Here is an 18,146-nt window from a genome sequence, read left to right as displayed (position 1 = left end):
AAGACCGCCTTCCCGACAGAGAAGAAATGTGGAGCAAATTCAATTCCACTGGAAGGCGGTGACTATGCCAGAATTTCTCTCTCCGCCTTCCGCAAGTAAATCTTCTTCCATAGTAATCAAAAACCCCGATTTGTCATCGGCATTTCTCGTCCACCCTGTCAATCAATTCCAGAAAATTAGAAAACATCCGATAATGGGATCTGGCACGAGTACTCAGGCAGCGCCTGCCGCCGAGTCAGCACCAGCTGCAACATGTCCAGTGGATCACAAGACCCGTGAGATTTGGCTACAGCAACACAAGGCCTCAGGCGGTCCTCCTCATCCTTTACCTACAGAAGACGGAGAGCCAAAAGCAAAATTACAACGACCACTGTCGAGCGACCGCGAAGTGAGCAGTATCCCCAGAGCTTTCGACCAAGACTCGAAACAACCGTCTCCCCAGGCTGCCGCGGAAGCTCCATCCCCATATGCTACACTTGTATCGCACGGCACGCCCTCAAATGCGGAATCTGAAACAGGCCATGATGAGACGAGCGGGAATTGGATTTACCCTTCTGAGCGCCAATTCTTCGAAGCATTGATGCGTAAAGGCAACACACCGACTTCTAGCACTTCGCCCACTGAACTAGCAACTTCCGTGGCATCCATTATCCCAATTCATAATGCCGTCAACGAGCGTGCCTGGCAACAGATCCTAGAATGGGAGAAGCAAGCACCTCGCTCTGATCCTGGCAGCAAGAAATGTGGAGGCCCGAAGCTATATTCATTCCGCGGACTGGGCGTTGACCCCCAGTTCCTCAGTCCTCGTGCTCGTATCAACAACCTAATGGGCTACCAACTACCGTTCGATCGCCATGACTGGGTTGTAGAGAGATGCGGTGGTGAGAGGGTCGAGTACGTCATTGATTTCTATCAAGGAAAGACGTCTGGAGCCAACGGTGGACCGGCCGGCTTGGCTGCTAATGCCGGACCCGGCAAATTGAGCTTCTACTTGGACGTACGGCCGAAGTTGAACACTTTTGAAGGCTGCAGGATGAGATTCAGCCGCTTCACAGGCTTGTAAAGTGACCCACCATTTACGTTCGCGATGCACATAAGGGTGATTTGGAGTTTGGTTGCATATTGGGCGATGGTCTTTGATGTATAATCTTTGTATAACACACAAGCTATGTATGATACTCTAGAAGGAATAAATCAGGATAGAAGGACGAAATGAGATACACTTCCCTCACTCCGCATGCGCCTGCTGGTCATAAGTCGAGTCACGAGAGAAAAAAAAGATAGTTCGTAACAATACATAGAACTGCATATAAGAGGATATCATGAACAAAAGTCGCCATAATGAACAGTACAAGCAAACTAGGAATGATAAGTGGAAACATTAGAGCGTAACTGAAACAACTCATCCAATAACAGCCGCCAGCACAATGATAGTTAGGATCACGGCAAGGATGACAAGCAGACAGCAAGCCTTGTTGCGGGCATTCTTTTGATGTCTGCTGGCACTGCGGAGCTCAACATTAGCTCCCCGGGTGTCGTGTGTAACATTCTCAACATTCTCGCTAATTATATCGAGCTGGCCTCCTTGCTCGTGCACGATGTGGGCGACATCGCGGAACAACTCATTGAGTTCGCCAACACTTTGCTCGATATTGCGAATCTCTGCTTCGCGTTCAATGATTAGAGATTCCTGGAAATCCACCTCATCTTGGTTCGCAAGTCGAGGGTGTTCCTGAAGTAGCTGTTGTTGTTCTTGCGTAGCTCCTTCAACCGCTGGTTGTTCACCTTCTTCCACGGCCGTGCGGGCAGCGACGGCGGATGCGCGCTGCTTCTCCAAAGCCCGGCGTTGGACAGTTTGGAACTCCTCCAGAGTAGCCTTAAACTCTGAAGATAGCTTTTGCTGTGTCCATTTTTGAGAAGGCTATCGAATGATTGTCAGTAGCGCATCACATAGAGCCTGAGCTGTATTCGCATACATTAACATCCTCCCATGCTTGCACCTTCTTGATACCTTCTCCTACTCCCTTGAACCCTGTGCGAGTCTGCTCCAGAAGATTGTGAACTCTTTCGCGGACTCGTTCCGTGTCTCGCCTTGTCCCTAGAAGTGCGATTTGGTCCGATAGCCGGGTGATGTTGGAGGTTAGGTTGAATAGCTGATTTGAAAGACTCTCGGTGAGTTGGTAGAATTCGGGGTCATCTCGATATTGTGGATCATCGGAGCGACGTAAAGTAGTAGGCTGTGATTCTAGAGAGCTAAGACGGTCGAAAGACATGGTGGGCGATGGGATGCAGATGATGATGAATGGAATAGTGTTGGAGGATGGCCGCCGGATGGAACGTCAACATGCGGATCGCCGGGCGGTCACCTGCGTTTCTGCCGGGATTTCCAGGCTGCAACCACATGATGCGTGGCTGGTGGGTCCATCACCTGACCGACGGGTTGTGGCTAGTGTGTGTTTTGATGCTTTTCTCAAAAAGCTTCAATTTATCGTCGCATGCTGCCGTCACTGTTCGGAATTTCGGTTGCCCGTTCAGCTCATACGTCGAATTGCCGCCTGGTCTCCTAGCCCGGGCAGATAGGAATAATACTGCGCAGCAGTTCTGATCATGCTGTGAAATTCCATTCCTTCTCTACCTCAGAGATCTTGGAGCCCCCCCAATTGAACTAGCATCATGGCTGCTATCCGGCCGCGCCCATATCGGCGCATCTTGACCTCAGCGCTGCACCGACGCTTCGTTCATGCTTCTGCTTTAGCGCTACTTGTCTGCTACTTAATCGCGTTCTTGATTGGAGATAAATCCTCCTGTAAGTAGCAGGACCCTTTTCTTACTACAAGTGGCCGATTCTTGGAAATGCTGCATTTGAACGAATTGGTAATTAACAACGTTACTTTCCGCCAGTTTTATGGGCTTGGTTCCCAATTGGAGCGTGTGGAATTCGTACTGTCTTGCTCTTTATCTGCAGTCTCGTCGTTTTCGTATTGCGCGTTGGACAGATACACATTGGCTCGCGAACGACAGCCTCTCCCCTGGGCACTCTTAAGTACATTTTCCCACTCGATGTCGTCCAAACCTTTGGATGGTATATCTTCTCGGCATGGTGGTTTAGCGAGATCTATAAATGGTCATCTCCTAGTGGAGCACACTTGGAGTGGGTTAATAGAGGCCGGTATGTTAACCCCCGCAGTATTCAAACTAAGGCGCCTCGTGAGCTAAAAGAAAAATAGACCCCACGAGCGCGCAAGCTTAAACGAAAGGCCGATCTACCTCTACACTTGCCATCTATTACTCGCAATTGTGCAATCTGTTGTCCACCTGTATTACGATTTCGACCGTGTACCTATTCCCGTTGCTAAACGGGCTGCCGGGAATGCTGATCAGAGAACCCATCCAGTGGAGCCGGTGTCTAAGCGCATACAAATTGCATTGCCTGGGCTTATCAAAGACGGCTTCACAAGAAGTGCTGTGGTCGCCGCAGTCTGTCCTGTGGTGTATACCTTCTTCCTAAGAAGCCCGGCCTGGAGCTTCACCATGTACTGGGCGAAATTGTTCTGGGACTTCCCTCGGTCTGCTGCGGCTCCTCCAGGCCTTATTGGCCCAATTGGCCCTGGCTTGCTGCTACGCACGGTGTTCTCCGGAAGCCTCCTGGTTCTTTGTTGGCAAACCGCCAATCTTTTCTTTTCCGCGTTCCTTAGCAAGGAGCCACTCAAGCGTGGTCAGCCGTTGACGGCTGAGGCGAAAGACCCTAATGGCAGTTTATTGACGGGGCTGACAGCAAAGAAGGAGACTGTTCAATCTTTCGCATTCTGGGAGCTATGCTTCATCAGTCAAAGATTTCCTGACCGACGAAAGGCGATCTTCAATGATATTGATCGTGACGGTGGTCCAGCGTGGTCGCAGATCCTGAAATCTGCCACCGAGGTTATCAAGGGCATTTCTACTCGCATCGATGAACAGAAGAACCCGCAATCGGGTCCCAAGCCCGCACAAGCTGAACCGACCGAACCGGTTCTCCGCACTCTACCACGGTTAACAGACCCTCTCAAAGCGGACAACGTATTCGCTCCCTCCCCCAAAGCAAGCTCGCGGCAGGAAAAGATCGGGGAAGCCTTCAGCGCAACAGCCAAGTCTTATGGACAATCGGCAGATTGGACCCCTACTGCCCGAGCCAAAGCCCGCGATGTTTTCGACCGTGCATCCACTGCCCTATTGAGCCCTGAGCGCAAGCAGAAACTTCTTGCTTCATCCCAAGAACTCAAAATGCTCACAGGTCCTTCAACCTGCAAGCCAGAAAACCTTAACCCATTCATCGCACAACTCCTCCGCTCTCCAGTAGGCCTCCTCTTCCGACAAACGTACGACCGCCGCCTGTCAGGTATTGTCCTGGGCGCGCCACACGCAAACTTATGTCCCATTGTCGACGCCATCAAGTCGCTCACCCGCCTCCTCATTGCAAGTCTGCAGGAGGACCAATACGGCAAAGTCCAAACCGATGTGCCCGACGTCGTACGCCTCTTCACGAACACCATCATGACCCTGGAGCCCTTTATCCACGGCGGTCTCGACGCCCACTGGACAGACGTCAACTTCCCACCATCAAGTAAACCCGAAGCACAAGCAGAGGCCCGTCGAGTCCCAGACGTGGATCTCGTACTCGACACCCTCAAGAGCTCCCTCAAGGACCTTCTATCTGCATTCAACCTCTATCTCAAAGACATCGGACTCGTAGGCAAGGACCTACGACTGGCAAAGGAAGCAGCCGGGTTAAAAGAGGAAGGACTCTAAACTTCGAACAGGCGTCATGAGAGTCTACCGGGGATGGATTCTGGTTAGCTTTATGAAATTACCCGGTGTAAACGGTCGGTGTATTTATACTTCGCCCATTGTATTAATGAACATTGGCTTTTGGTCGTTGTATGTTCTGGTTCTACTTTGTGCGGTGGAAAAAAGTTACGACTTAGATTAGTTCCCATGCATTGTTCTGGCGTTGCGATGCATTAAATTCAATGGGTTTGACTTTTTTTTTTGGTTTATTATTGGCTATTCATTGCCTGCTCAGACCGTCGCTCTATTGTAGTATGTCGAGTTTTTGTATATCCTTTTTCTTTTAGCCATATACAGATTTCTATTTACACAGGTACCAAGCACCCGGTACAAAGTCCACAAGTGCCACATCATAACGACCATAAACAGGTGAGAAGAGGAGGCAAAAAAGGGATGAAGAGAAGCAGAGATGAAGAAAGAAAACAACCCATGTGCAATAAAAGACCCAGACACAACCTCCCAAGTCAATTTCTCCAAGACTCCATGTCCCGCCATCGCCAAAAGTTGGCTGAATGAAAACGATAGTATGAAGGAAAAGCAAGTATATCATGCCACATCATGATGACAGTTCTCCCTTTCCATGCTAGATTGCCCTCCGATGCTTTATAAATCAACCATAATCCCGCCCTGTACCATGACCTATTTGTCCCAGATGAAAAGTTTTTGTTGAATGCAGAAGCTGAGTGCATATGATGCATGAAAAAAGATGCACTAGAAGAAATTGCACCCCGCCTACTCTGAGTAGCAGTAAACGGGCAGGATTCGGTAAAATGTGATCCTGACGAGGAAAAGTGGGTATTTTAACCTTAGAAAAGTAAGATAAAGGCAAAGAAGAAAGCATCGACGTGCCCTGGAAACATAAATTCGCAGTCGTCTACAGCGCGTCAGAGCATTGTAACTCCACAGAAATCCTGGTCCAGTAGTAAGCAGCGGCGCAATGGTTGTCAGCAGCCACTGAGGACCTCGTTTATCTTATTTGACGTAAGTGTCGCAGTTGTTCCCATCGCAGGGCCTGGTCCGCCGTTGCTAGTGGCGTTTCTGGGTTCAGGAGGCGCTTCCTCTTTCATACAGGCATTCTCCAGAATGTTAGTCCACTTTCCACTGGTTCCAGCATGACTGTGCTTCAAGTGTTGTCTAAAGTGGTCCGCGCGATAGAATTTCTTTGCGTTATTGCACTCCCCAAATTTATGCACTGTCGTCAAATGCTCGAACCTGCGGTCCCAGTCAGGTTGAGGAAAATTAGGGAATTCTTCACCACAATAACCACAGGTGTCGTGTGAGGGGCCTGTATTCGTTTGGCTTGAAGGAGAAGACGAAGGATGGAACGCAGCCTGGTATCCTGGTAGGGCAGCGCATGACCAAGAATGGCGCCGCAAGTGAAGCGAGTTTTGGTGGCGCTCAGCTTCATTTTTGTTTTTGAACCGATTGTTACAAAATAAGCAAGAATACTGTTTCTCCATCTCATGTGCGCTATTGACGGGCTATAGGTTAGAAAATGTCCCGTCACCGTTGAAATTAATTGACTCGATTGAGACTTACCGAAGTTCCTCGGGACTGTCAAACTTCTTGGGTTTCTTGGGACAGCAGTCGCAAATGAACAAACCACCCATCTTGGGACCTGCTTGTTTTGGTACGTTCAAACTCGTCTGCAAAGACATCTTCCTTGCGACATTTGAGTTGGGTGGTTCTAGCGTAGGAGGCCCCGGAACACCTCTCATTGCCGATTGGTTTGAAACTCCGCCAGGAGAGGTAGGATTGAGATGAAACTTGTCGTGGAATGATTCGAGGTCGGAATTTGGAGAGAGCCCCCCGGGCGACCGCTCATACACTGACGCGCTTGTAACGCTGCTTGAAAGAGCTGCTGACGAGTAGGACCCAGAGGTTCGAAGGCTCAAAGATGACGCAGCTGAGATACTCCCATGGCTCTGGGCATAAGCGCTACTGACAGATAACGTATTCGTGAACGGATGGCCAGATGTCCTTCGCTGCGAAAGATCACCATTACTTGTCGTTACATGTATTGTGTGCCTATCATCGCTAATTGGTTCTCTTGGGGGAGAAGATGCTCGTCTTTTCATGCCGGACTTGGATGTGTCCAGGTATGGCGGTGTTGCTTCACGAACATTAAATAAACGGGGTGGTAATGATTCATCCGTCGAGAAATCCCCTTCGATGTCTGAGAATATACCTTGATCATAGCTTCCCCGGTTCGATCGACTCGGGAGACTGAGCGAGTCTTCGTTTTGCGGCGTGGCTCCACCTCCCCGACGGCGGATATAGTTGGGATTATCGTAGTCTACCGCAGAAGAAGGCGCACTGCTCTCAACACTTGGGCTCCGGCAACCGATATAGTCTCTCCAGCCCACTTTAGTCCCAGGTGATATCCCACCTGACTGAGAACCAATGGACCACCTCACGTCGAGCGTAGAGCCATCAGAGCCACCAGGTGAGGGCAAGCTTCCATAATTTCTCGAAGGTAAGGGAAGTGTTGATAGAGGGCCTCTATTCTCAGAACCCATACTCAGAGACTGTCGGGGAGAGAGCGGCTTCCCTATTTTAGACAGAAGATGCTGGTCATATGCATCAGACGAGTCCTTCACGCTCCGTCGAGAGAAGTCCTGCTCGCCTTTCAAACTATCCTTTGACGTTAGTGATGCCAGCCCAGGTGAAGGAGTTATAGTGAAACACCCAATGAAAGAATGGCGGTTGAAGAAAGCGCAAAATCAGGAAGCGTACTTACATAGGGCTGGTGTTTATAGGAATTGAATTTCGGAACCCGTCATCCGCTGGTGGTGGAGGCTCAATCCGTATGTGAGCCTCCGGACTTCTTGATAGAGGCAAGCCGCTGTGTCTGCCATCCAAATCGTCTAGCGCCATCCGATCGGATTGAGGCCCGGATTCTAAACGGCGATGCCCCCCAAATAGACTCGAATTCGGATTGATGGGGGCGAGCTTTGCACTGGGACCCTTAGAATTCGCATGCACCCAGCCAGCATCGTAACCGTCTTCTAGGTCTCTGATGCGCGGCGGCGGTGGAAGTGGCGGCGGAGCAAATGTGTTCATTGAGCTGGCGGGAATTGGCATAGGCCCTGGCAAAGAGTATGATTGTCCAGGCATAGCATATGAGGATCGTTCAGTAGCGCTGTGATAAGAACCACTAGTGAAATCATGTACATTTATCGAGGGTGGCGAGATTCGCGGCAAGTCCATCGTACGACCCAATTGCTCATCAATTCAAGATTGAAAGGAGAGACGAGTTAGACAACAAAACGCAAACCCTCACCCAAATCGTGGGTGATATATAAGGGGCACGACGTTCACTGTCAACTGAATGCGATTTTGCGGAAGATCAATAACTAAATAGATGATACACAGCCCCGCTCAAGGCCTCAAGAAGATCCTGCTTCTAGAGCTGGCGCAAAAGCTGCAGAAGTGCTAACAAAATTGGAGAAGGCAAAAGAAGTGCAAGAGTCACTCTGCAGTAGGAAGACTGCGGACTTGGTGGCAATAGTCGTTAGGGTCTGCTAAGCGGTAGCTGGTAAGTGGTCGGGGAACTTTTGACGAGAGCAAGGATAGGGCTGAGTAGGTAGTAACCCACCTCCTTGGAGTCCGTTGAGTTGCGTTTGACAGGATTTAATTTAATTTCCAGGTGGCCAAATCAGTCGTTCACTGTTCCAGCGGCTTTCCGCAACAGTCGCGCACCAGTTTGCGAAACCAGTCGTGTGCCATCAATTCGCCGGAGAGCGGCAATTTAGTGAGGGAGGACGGCGCAAGGACCACAAGACATAGTGAAGACTTGTTCGGAGGGGGTTTGGGGTGTTTTTAAGTAGCCGCTGATATATTCGGGAGAAAGTTGCAGCGGAGGACAAGCGGTTATGCAATGTATGCCCTCGAGAAAAGGGAAAAGGGAGGGTAAATGTTAGACAAGATGCAGGGAATCGGTTGTTTCCCCACGATCAACCCTCTTCTAGAATCCGGGTCACGGAACGGTAAATTTGGAGGGGATGGAGAATCTCAGAAGAGAACAAAAACGGTCGCAGAGCACGTGTTGGTTTTTGTACAATCCAACAAGGAAGGGAAGGGAGGGAAAGTGAAGGTAAAGTCAAGCGACAGAAGGACCAGTCAAGGCGACGGCGGGCCTGAGGCAGACAAGGAAGTGCCTCAGGTTAAGTCAAGTTGTATAAGGTGAGGCAGAAGGCCTGGTCTGGGTGGACAGGTAAGAAAGTTGGAACAGGATGGTGGTGCTAACCACCGTCTTATTGGTCCCTACAAGGCTTTTTGGGCGGGAAAAAAACGTCTGTAATTTCAAGATGGATTTTGCCTCTTGAACTTCCGGACCGTCTCACTAGGACGGTTTCTCTTTTTTTATCTTTTATTTTTTTTTTTTTTTTTCTCTTTTTTTTTTTTTTTTTTTTTTTTTTTTTTTTTTTTTTTTTTTTTTTTTTTTTTTTTAGATTTCTTTGTCAGCTATGTGAGCATGGACGAATTTCAAAATCTCGCGCCAATGAATAGAAGAAATACGGGGTAGTCGTCGTAATAAAACTTCATAAGGGAAAAAGAAAAAAGATCGTATGTATGGAAGGCAGAGATTAGAAGGACAAGACCTAGAAACCTAGATAATAATACCCAAACTTCCATTATTCACAATGATACAAAACGTTGGTATTTGTGTCTCCGCTTTTACTGCAGTTTGGTCATAGTGGGCCCCGAAGAAGTTAGACTGACCAACTAGATGGTGTCATTTTTCTTCGATATGACTGCGGTAATAAACCAGGGGGGAATATTGTAAAAGGAAATATACTTACACAGTTGGAAAGGAAAAGACCCGAGGCGCAAGAATGGTCTTAAGGCTAGCCAGGGGACCCGTGAGTATAATTCTCTTGAATTCTGAATTCTTTTTTTTTCTTTGAGGGGGGAAAGAGAAACCCAATAAGATAGAATAAGAAAACCACGAAATTCGTTCCTCCCCCCTTAGGGAACACCTTGCATTTGCTTTGCTGGTTAAACTTTTGGGTCGCTTGTCAGACTGTTGCAGTACCACAAATTGTAAAAAATACTCCAAAATACCACGTATGAGCACCGAGGCAGTACTCAGCAAGGTAAAACCGTAAGAAATGTAAGGAAGATATGAATACTTCCATAGAGAATCCGGGTTTATGGCAAGGTTACTTCGTATGGTACTTGTCCTCGGCCCTGGAACAAAAAGATTAACCTCATGGCTGGACTCAAGAACCACATCGTTTCAAAATACGCGCGGGATGGCAGGGCTGGTGGATGGCCACGTTTAATGGGATCGACCAAGAACTACTAAATCATATTTAATATCACTCAATATGTCACTGGGACTGTAGTTACTTTCCCCTTTCAGTAAGGCATCTTATTGATTGTTCCTGCCATGAAAGTTTAACTGGTACTTCAGAGCCTTGAGACGAGACTATCACAAGACAATACAGCGAGGATGTCCCCTCAAGGCAAACTGTCTCATGTTTGCCTGTCTGGGAGAGAGAGAAAAAGGGGGAGAGGAGCAAGGAAGAAGGGGGTTTGTAGTTGTCTTTTTTTTTTTTCAAGATAGTAAACCGTCATCAGCCATGGCCAAGAAGGAAACGCAAAGTTGATCATATGTTTACTTTTTAAGGTCTGTCTTAGCAGAACTCTAAGTCAGGCCCTTTGATATCATTCTTTGGCCCATGTTCACCCCGTCATGAGGCATACAACAGCACGTCGTTCCAATAATAACCCCCATGGCTTTGAAGTGAGTCAGGAAATGATTGATTAATTTTGATTACCGTGGGCTGGAGGAATGTTTAAAATTTTTTAATTTTTTATTTTATTTTTCAATTTCAGAGCGGTGAGCACGGACTAGCGTGGAAGGACTACTGGGGACGGATGCTTTGGAATGAGGCAGTGCTGGCAGATTCTTGCCATTATCATTCGCTATTATTTTACTTTTCATGGTTTGTGGTCAATTGGAATCAACCCATACCCGCCGTTACCACTGACAATGTCGCTTCGAACGTTCTGTCCCCATTCGATTCTCACACGCCATTGGATTCTCCCGATGCCTACCGCTGGACTAGAAACATGCTTTTGGCCTTGGGATGGGGATTCAAAAAACAAGGTTTCTACACCCGCTTACCAAAAATGTTTGATATTCAAGGTTGCAGGGTGCCCGGTTACCCTTCCCAGGGTCAATTTTTTCGTTAAGTTCGGTGCCTGGGCAGATGGGGACTCGTTTGATCTGACAAAAGAATGAACATTGCAATCGAGACTCGTAAGGCTTCACCAGAAGACAACTAGAAAGCGGGTCATCCTGAGACCTTTCCCCCTTCTGGAAGGACCAATGTATCGTCGATATTAAAATGTTTGAACATGAAAGTATAGCCCTTCAGGTTGACCTACCGACACGGGGATTTCCCCCGTACAACTTGAATTCTTCTACCGGTATACAGTGTACTACGTATTCCCTTGCTATTCTTTCCTCCCTTCAAAATGATTTTTACTTGTCATCTATATATATAAAGGAAAGAGAAATGGAAGAACAGACAAACTATGTCTTGAATCTCAACAAATCCGTTTCCAAATTTACCATGTTCCAAGCAATACAGGAATTAATTACCTGTGAAATTCCAGAAGAACCTAATAGTAAAGGCCCCGACCACAGTCATCTCTGTCCAGGGTACCGAGTGCATACATGCACCCAACTACTCCATACACTATAGACCCACTGTGAAGTGTGCCGGCGAATGTCAGCCAACAACTAGTGGCCTTGTCGAGCTTGACCCGCCGCCAATGTGGTCTAGTGGGATCCACTATGTCCTTAGATACATGCACTGCCACAGTGCTGTCATTTGGCATTTTCCGTCGCACCCCGAGGACGCCGTCCCTGGAATTGGATGGATAAAACGCTTAAATTATCGTAGTATAGGGAGAAAAATGAGGGGTTGACGGTCTGAGAAATTTCCTTAAACCTAAAGAAAAAGGGGTAGTCGAACAAGAATAGTAGTACTCAAGACCTTGGCCGTGGGAAAGTAGGGATATCGGAGGTTTTCTACGGATATGATATCCCAACTCTATAACGCACTGGGGTCCTGCGGTGAAGAACTGGAATAAATAGCCGGGATCACATAGGAATTATTAGAAAGGTATTATTATTTTTTTTTTTTTTTTTTTTTTTTAAAAAAAAAAAAAAAAAAATAATACTACATAAAATACATAAATAAAATAAAAATAAAAACAGCTACAAAAGAAAGGCTTGATGTGGAAGACGGACGACGGCGTACTATTCTTGTTTCGTTCCACTGGTCTCTTTTCGACGCCTTATGTGGTCTTTCTATTAAGCAATAGGAAGCTGCCGCAACAATTGTCTTAGAAGCTTTCATCCCCGTTGCAGCTTTTTGCTAGCAAGAAAAAAAACAAACCTCCAACTAAATAAAAATAAAATAAAATAAAAAAACGTCAGAGGGGGCAAAATGATTCAAGGCAAGGGTAACTTGCAGACCCCAGTAGATTATTGTTCTTCTCTATTCAGTAATGCTATCACTATTGAAAAAAATTTTTTCGCCACTACCGGCGGCCCTCAGCACCACACTCTATACTATGTAGTATACGGTCACTGTGGCGATCAGAAGAGGTGATCAACTCCGATCTTGTCTATTCAGCTCCTACCATCCACAGCTGAGAGGAATGGAAATGGATATGATCCTCGTCTTCCTCTCGTTGTTGAGTCTTACGCGCCCACTGAAAACCATCACTTGGACAACAACAACACACACACACACACACATGTATCCACTGGGTTGTGGCAATCCGGCGGATTTCACTTGCCCTGCTAATCTTTGCCGCTTGTAAGCCTACATATACGATGCGACGCTTGTTTTTGCCATCATCCCATACTTGATCGACGACCCGATACGATTGGGCAGTCGTGCGCAAGTCAGCAGCATGGTCGGCGATTGATGGAAAAGAGGGGGAGTCTTGTAGTAGTCTTCGCGATGAAATGCTAGTTTAAGGGTCCCGCACGTAAGCACTATATATAGTCGGTCAGTGGATGTAGTGCGAGTTACACGTCTCTCATGACTGGATGAGTGCAGATGATGTCTTATAATTACGCCGTGATACGGAAGCCCTTCGCAGGGACAAGGGTCAAGTTTCAAACGCGAGTAAAAAAAGCAAGCATCCGGGTAAAGTTAGACTACTTGCCATACAAAAGCGCCGTCAGCCTTAAGCCTTAACAGGCTGCAGGCTAAGTCCCGTGCACAGGCCTGCTGACATAGGAATCGAGGCGCTAGTTAACCAGTATTGACCTACCCAGGCATGGCTAGCTGAACTGACCTCAGCTAGTAGTCGCACTTAGCACCCAATCGATTTCAAATTGCACAGTGCTCACTCTGCATGATGCATGAGGATTGAGGAGGTCAAGCTTAATCTACTTTGATTCCAACTGTTTTCTTCGGGGTTGCATTTGATTGATCGAACCTGGATCAGGCGTCATGTGCATATCAGGGGGTAAGTAAGTTAGTGTCGAGTCAGGGTTTACTTCTAGTAGCACCCGTACACGGCTCGTAGTGAGACAGAAAACGCAATCGACATACGCACATCCAAAACGTAGAAGCCAAAATGTATAGTCTGGACAGCCTTAGGACGGGGACTCAGACTACGTAGAAGCATATTTGTCGTCTGTGGAATGAAAGCCGCACAGACTCCTTTATCACATGTGGCCAATCGATCGACGTGGACTTTTACCACAGCGGACATGGTTTGAAACAGTGCACATCTGAAACTATCTGAGGATTTGGGACCTTGGCGTCTACTCGACACCAATCGTTGTTGGGAAGGGGCTTGAGGTTATCCGATTCCGTCCCGCACTTACGAATGAGGGTGATCCTTGCTGCCGAAGTGCGGAGTTTTGATTGTATCCAGTCCTTCCAAGACTTCAACTTACGACTGGCAGCACAGACGTACGTGCATACCTCCAAGAATCCGGTTTCAGAGATTTTGGTTCCACCTCACTCGACTGAGCTTACATCTCTGAATCTACAGAGTAGAAGTTGCGTAGATAGTCAACCAGGATGGGCTCGAGAGGTTTGCCGCATGGTTAGCCATAGAAAGTATGGTATCTCTGTCCATTGAATATTGCAAACGTCCAGTTGGGACAAGAAATGTAGTCCGCCTATCTCATCAAATACATTCCTTCCTTCCTTCCTTCCTTCATTCAGATTCAGGGTTCAAGGCTAGTAATGCGGGGCCCCCCAACCTTATTGCCTCAGGCCCCAACCGCAGCCTGCCCTTGCCCTTGCCCTACACCCTAGCTGCCGTCCCGTGCCGTCTCTCGTCGGCCTTCCTCTCATCAACCAATGACATCCGCCATCAAGTTCTTGGCTTGATATCTGAACCTGGTCTAGGAGGATCATTGTCAACGCTTTACATTCCACAATCACCGACATACCTCCGTTTCATTACTGACCTAATACTATACCATTATTCATATGTGCATTAGTGTTACTCAAAGCGGCATTCACAATGGCTATGAATCGTATTCCCGGCCAGAACATCTATATTGGAGGGTTGGTCTTACCTTGTCCCTCAATACCTGTATTAAACCTTCATTGCGTTGGGTCAGAAATCCTAACAACGCGGGGCAACAAATATACTCTTGAAAGCCCAAGTCAAGAAAAACAAGAAAGAAATATTCTTTACATCGAACCACTTGCTGACACACAGGTTTGACGTGTAGTATTTTCTCCCTTAAAAACAGGGCAGCATTGGAAAGAGCAAACATTACCCATGTACTTTCGGTATTACGCCTGCAACCACAAGAAGAGACATTTGCAGGCTTCCAACATCATCGCATCGATGTGGACGATGTCGAGGATGAGAACCTCCTAGAACATTTCCCGTCCGCCATTAAGTTCATCCAGTCTGGATTGGATGCTGGTGGGGGCGTCCTGGTCCATTGGTTAGTCTACCCCTCTTCCTCATTGCTTCTCATGCCCACAAGCCCGCAGTATCCCCATATACTCGGGTGGCCTGGCTGGCTGTGAAAAACTCTATGATTCTGGGCCCAAGCGTTTTCATTCTTCTGGCCTTCCATCCCCATGTATAGTCAAAACGAAGCACTGACCGATGTCACGTGCTCCTATCACGAGCATGGGTCTTCCCTTGTCGGCCAAGGTTGTCATATTGAGATATTTCACCTGACCCCAGCGGACTTCTTAGATGAGAGGCACGATGAATTTTGTTACTGATAATAAATAGTGCGATGGGAAAATCCCGTTCAGCCACCATATGTATCGCTTATATGCTCCACCAACAGCCAAGCACACTGACGCCGCAGTCCGCTCTTGCTATTATTAAGGAGAGCCGGCCACTTTGCGAGCCAAATGATGGGTTCATGAAACAGCTGTCGATCTACCACGAAATGGGTTGTCCAGACGATGTGATCAGCCATCCGCTGTATAGCCGTTGGCTTTACCGCCGCGAAGTTGAGGAAAGTGTAGCATGTGGGCGCGCGCCGGAGATGAATTCCGTGCTATTTGAAGACGAACAGCCTCACAAACCCCAAGACAATACGGATCGAACAACGGAAATTAAATGTCGGAAATGCAGGTCAGTTTCCTAATTTTACAATAGATCTCTCCAGATGAACATCCAAATGTTGACTGTATCCGGTAGGCGAAACTTGGCGACCACGCCATTCATCATACCACATGGCCCGCAGAACGGTGCAAAGGGACCAACCGATTGCGCCCACATTTTCTTACATCCTTTGACGTGGATGCGCCCGTGCCTTTTCCCTAACGGTGAAGAAGATGGATCACCGTCTGGGGATGCGCCCTTGTCTGGTCGCTTGACCTGCCCGAACACTTCGTGTGGTTCCAATATCGGGAAGTTTGCATGGCAGGGTATGCAATGTAGCTGCGGCGACTGGGTAGTTCCTGCAATCGGCCTTGCGAAGGCTCGAATCGATATGTCCCAACGTGTCAATGTGGGAAGATTACCTCCAGCTGCCCTAGGCATCCGACTGCCGCCTAGTATGAGGCGTAATCCTGCGGAGGATTCCACAAATGGACGGGGCAATCTCTAAGTTTACTACTGTGACTGCGCCTCAGGGGCGACTGACATGGCGGATACTTTGCGGATAATTACCATTGCCGCTTGAATACACATAATTCCGTCTCTGACAGCCAGCGTTAGAATGTTCACATCACGTGATGCGGTAGGGTCTGGCTTACAGATCACCGTGAAGACGAGATGTTGTGCGCCTTCGTCTACTTGGCCATATCCAACTATTTGCCCAACGCGGTGTAGAGAAAACGGCAACTACAACTTTGGGTTAAATAGGGTTGGGTCTTGCGTGGACGCGTTGCCACAACTTGCCAGAAATACGGAATTTCGGATCTTCATGGATCCACCACACCGACGGGGAGATGACGGATGAAGAAAAGCATACATGAACAGGTACTTGGCTACCACAAGACTTGGGTCTAGGCACGCAGAGTCGAGTCTTGGTGCGACCCATCTCTGCTTCTAGACGACCCTGATGCCGATCATCCCGCAATGGCGTTGATCTACCAAGCTAGCAGCGACGAAATTAATTTCCGTGATGACAGAATTCGTACGGTTGATAGCTCATAGACAATCATAATTTATACCTGCTGAGCAAGTTGATATTATGGCATCACTGCCGGGGAAGCGTTGCTTGACTGTTCTGAGCAAGATACCAGCAGATTGAATGTCTTGCGATGTCCAAGCGCTAGAACCTGTCAGGATTCAGGGCTTAACCCCACAGCTCCACGAGGCTGTTTTTAAGGCAAGGCCCACTGGCTGGGAAACCCACCAATGGACGGGTTGAACAAGTCCCGGGATCTGCGGCGTGGGAAGATCGGGGAGGACAAACTCAAACTTCCCAGTGGACAGCGGTGCACAAGTTCCTGAGAAGGAGCATTAGTAATCGGTGCAGGCGTGTCGAGCGTCCGTGACCTGGTTCCAGGAGGAGACCAGGCTCCAGCAGGGTAGGCCTAGCCTACTCACTAGCTCCGGCACGGGGGCTGTGCAAACTGCTCTTACGCAACTGGGGGGCGCGAGACCCATGGATGCAACTCCTGCCGTAACGCCTTTCGTATCATGACCGTTACCCCAGTACCGCCGTCGTAATTTGAATTCCAGCGAACCCCTGACCCACCGTATTTCCATTACCGCCAGACCGCTTCATACTTATAACTCCATAGTGGCAACTGCAATCGCAATTATGATGATCGCTCGCTCCGAAGGAGTGGATTTGGGATTCCATGGGATTATCTTAAAAGATCAATGTTATCAGTGAGATACTGGCCTTGGCGGTGGACTTCATCCTTCCCTCCATTCCTCGGTGATCGAGACTTGCACCCCCTATATCCCAGACAGGGTAAGAAGGAGTTCTTCGAAATGCTTCTTGAGCCATAGTAGTATCCTATCCATGGATTTACTTGTCGGATAAAAGCGACAACTTCCTTCCAGAAGCGACCCTGTATCGAAAATGACGTCACTTGCCCACGACGCTCAAACTTCTCATCCAGTCAATGCAGCCATCGACCTCATCAATCGGATGTCCAACGAAACCCGACTCTAAGCCCTAAGCGCTACGAGAACACCACATCCACCACCGGATCCATCTTAAAATCAGTACAATATTCAACTCTCATAGGTTCTGTATAAATTCCACAACGGGATAAAAAAAAAACCATTGTATCCACACCAGTCTCCCCTTCAAAGTAACCCCATACAACCAAAACGCAACCCCTTAGATACTCCCCGCCTAACCGAAGGGCCTAACGACAGGCAGCACAGAGTGCACTGCCTCCTCCTTCTCCACTGCAATGCATACAGTATACCTCCCTATTCCCCACAGAGACCGTAAGTAGAGTCATGGATTAGAAACGAGTAAATGAAACCGTCCGCTCCCTGACATCATGGCGCTATTATGCATGAGCTCTGATTGCACAAATCTCGCGAGTCCCGATGGCGGGATCGAAATAGGAATATGCACTGTATGCATGTGCTCCGTTGGAAATCTAGTGACCTGCCTAGTCTAGGCAGAATATGCAAGATGCATCGGTGGTCTGTGTTTGTGCATGACATGCCGGCTATGTTATGTATATGATGCTCCTTGCTTGCTATATCTTTTGTTTTTTTTTATCTTGTCAGGTTGGGTTTTACATCTTGATTGAATAGAGTATTTCTATGCATTTGTGTGTATATTGTAGATGTATATGCGATGCGTTATTTAAGTTGGCTTCATATAGCACGTAGTAGGTATTGCCTACTATCATATTGGCCGGGTAGAG

General features: G+C 47.9%; 6 protein-coding genes across 6 annotated transcripts; 3 read left to right on the top strand and 3 right to left on the bottom strand.

Annotated features, from left to right (window-relative positions):
* Positions 1 to 193: 193 nt before the first annotated feature.
* Positions 194 to 1,063, top strand: BDV37DRAFT_287882 (cytochrome c1 heme lyase CYT2; the record flags this gene model as incomplete). The annotated part of the gene is made up of 1 exon (XM_032088172.1): positions 194 to 1,063. One exon carries the CDS (start codon positions 194 to 196, stop codon positions 1,061 to 1,063), a length of 870 nt encoding a protein of 289 aa, XP_031936460.1.
* Positions 1,064 to 1,402: 339 nt separating this feature from the next.
* On the bottom strand, positions 1,403 to 2,273 carry BDV37DRAFT_275542 (SNAP receptor PEP12; the record flags this gene model as incomplete). Its single annotated transcript, XM_032085413.1, has 2 exons — positions 1,403 to 1,921; positions 1,977 to 2,273. The coding sequence occupies 2 exons, from the start codon at positions 2,271 to 2,273 to the stop codon at positions 1,403 to 1,405; spliced, it is 816 nt and encodes a 271-aa protein (XP_031936459.1).
* Positions 2,274 to 2,525: 252 nt separating this feature from the next.
* Positions 2,526 to 5,041, top strand: BDV37DRAFT_261609 (nucleoporin NDC1). The gene is made up of 3 exons (XM_032083341.1): positions 2,526 to 2,806; positions 2,902 to 3,169; positions 3,228 to 5,041. The coding sequence occupies exons 1-3, from the start codon at positions 2,674 to 2,676 to the stop codon at positions 4,783 to 4,785; spliced, it is 1,959 nt and encodes a 652-aa protein (XP_031936458.1). The 5' UTR covers positions 2,526 to 2,673; the 3' UTR covers positions 4,786 to 5,041.
* Positions 5,042 to 5,543: 502 nt separating this feature from the next.
* znfA (putative C2H2 finger domain protein) lies at positions 5,544 to 8,425 on the bottom strand. Its single transcript, XM_032078558.1, has 4 exons — positions 8,423 to 8,425; positions 7,565 to 8,345; positions 6,364 to 7,458; positions 5,544 to 6,294 (listed from the first exon to the last, which is right to left on the bottom strand). Exons 2-4 carry the CDS (start codon positions 8,032 to 8,034, stop codon positions 5,769 to 5,771), a joined length of 2,091 nt encoding a protein of 696 aa, XP_031936457.1. The 5' UTR covers positions 8,035 to 8,345; positions 8,423 to 8,425; the 3' UTR covers positions 5,544 to 5,768.
* A 3,017-nt stretch (positions 8,426 to 11,442) lies between these two features.
* BDV37DRAFT_261603 (uncharacterized protein) lies at positions 11,443 to 11,852 on the bottom strand. Its single transcript, XM_032083340.1, has one exon. The coding sequence runs from the start codon at positions 11,677 to 11,679 to the stop codon at positions 11,461 to 11,463; it is 219 nt and encodes a 72-aa protein (XP_031936456.1). The 5' UTR covers positions 11,680 to 11,852; the 3' UTR covers positions 11,443 to 11,460.
* Positions 11,853 to 14,343: 2,491 nt separating this feature from the next.
* dspC (dual specificity phosphatase YVH1) lies at positions 14,344 to 16,337 on the top strand (the record flags this gene model as incomplete). Its single annotated transcript, XM_032088718.1, has 4 exons — positions 14,344 to 14,387; positions 14,558 to 14,779; positions 15,079 to 15,429; positions 15,496 to 16,337. The coding sequence occupies 4 exons, from the start codon at positions 14,344 to 14,346 to the stop codon at positions 15,905 to 15,907; spliced, it is 1,029 nt and encodes a 342-aa protein (XP_031936455.1). The 3' UTR covers positions 15,908 to 16,337.
* Positions 16,338 to 18,146: the final 1,809 nt, after the last annotated feature.

This window comes from Aspergillus pseudonomiae (genome assembly GCF_009193645.1).
Source record: "Aspergillus pseudonomiae strain CBS 119388 unplaced genomic scaffold BDV37scaffold_103, whole genome shotgun sequence".
In the NCBI taxonomy this organism is placed as follows: domain Eukaryota; kingdom Fungi; phylum Ascomycota; class Eurotiomycetes; order Eurotiales; family Aspergillaceae; genus Aspergillus; species Aspergillus pseudonomiae.
Note: the sequence above shows the minus strand (reverse complement) of the source record. Positions and strands in the feature narration are given on the sequence as shown.

What these genes read in the sequence shown, in the direction of transcription:
- BDV37DRAFT_261609 (XM_032083341.1), top strand. Translation starts at nt 2,674, where the DNA reads ATGGCTGCTATCCGGCCGCGCCCATATCGGCGCATCTTGACCTCAGCG. An exon ending in GATTGGAGATAAATCCTCCT is followed by an intron (nt 2,807 to 2,901) that starts GTAAGTAGCAGG and finishes ACTTTCCGCCAG; the next exon opens with TTTTATGGGCTTGGTTCCCA. An exon ending in GAGTGGGTTAATAGAGGCCG is followed by an intron (nt 3,170 to 3,227) that starts GTATGTTAACCC and finishes AAAGAAAAATAG; the next exon opens with ACCCCACGAGCGCGCAAGCT.
- znfA (XM_032078558.1), bottom strand. Translation starts at nt 8,034, where the DNA reads ATGGACTTGCCGCGAATCTCGCCACCCTCGATAAATGTACATGATTTC. An exon ending in CCTATAAACACCAGCCCTAT is followed by an intron (nt 7,459 to 7,564) that starts GTAAGTACGCTT and finishes GTCAAAGGATAG; the next exon opens with TTTGAAAGGCGAGCAGGACT. An exon ending in GACAGTCCCGAGGAACTTCG is followed by an intron (nt 6,295 to 6,363) that starts GTAAGTCTCAAT and finishes GCCCGTCAATAG; the next exon opens with CGCACATGAGATGGAGAAAC.
- BDV37DRAFT_261603 (XM_032083340.1), bottom strand. Translation starts at nt 11,679, where the DNA reads ATGCCAAATGACAGCACTGTGGCAGTGCATGTATCTAAGGACATAGTG.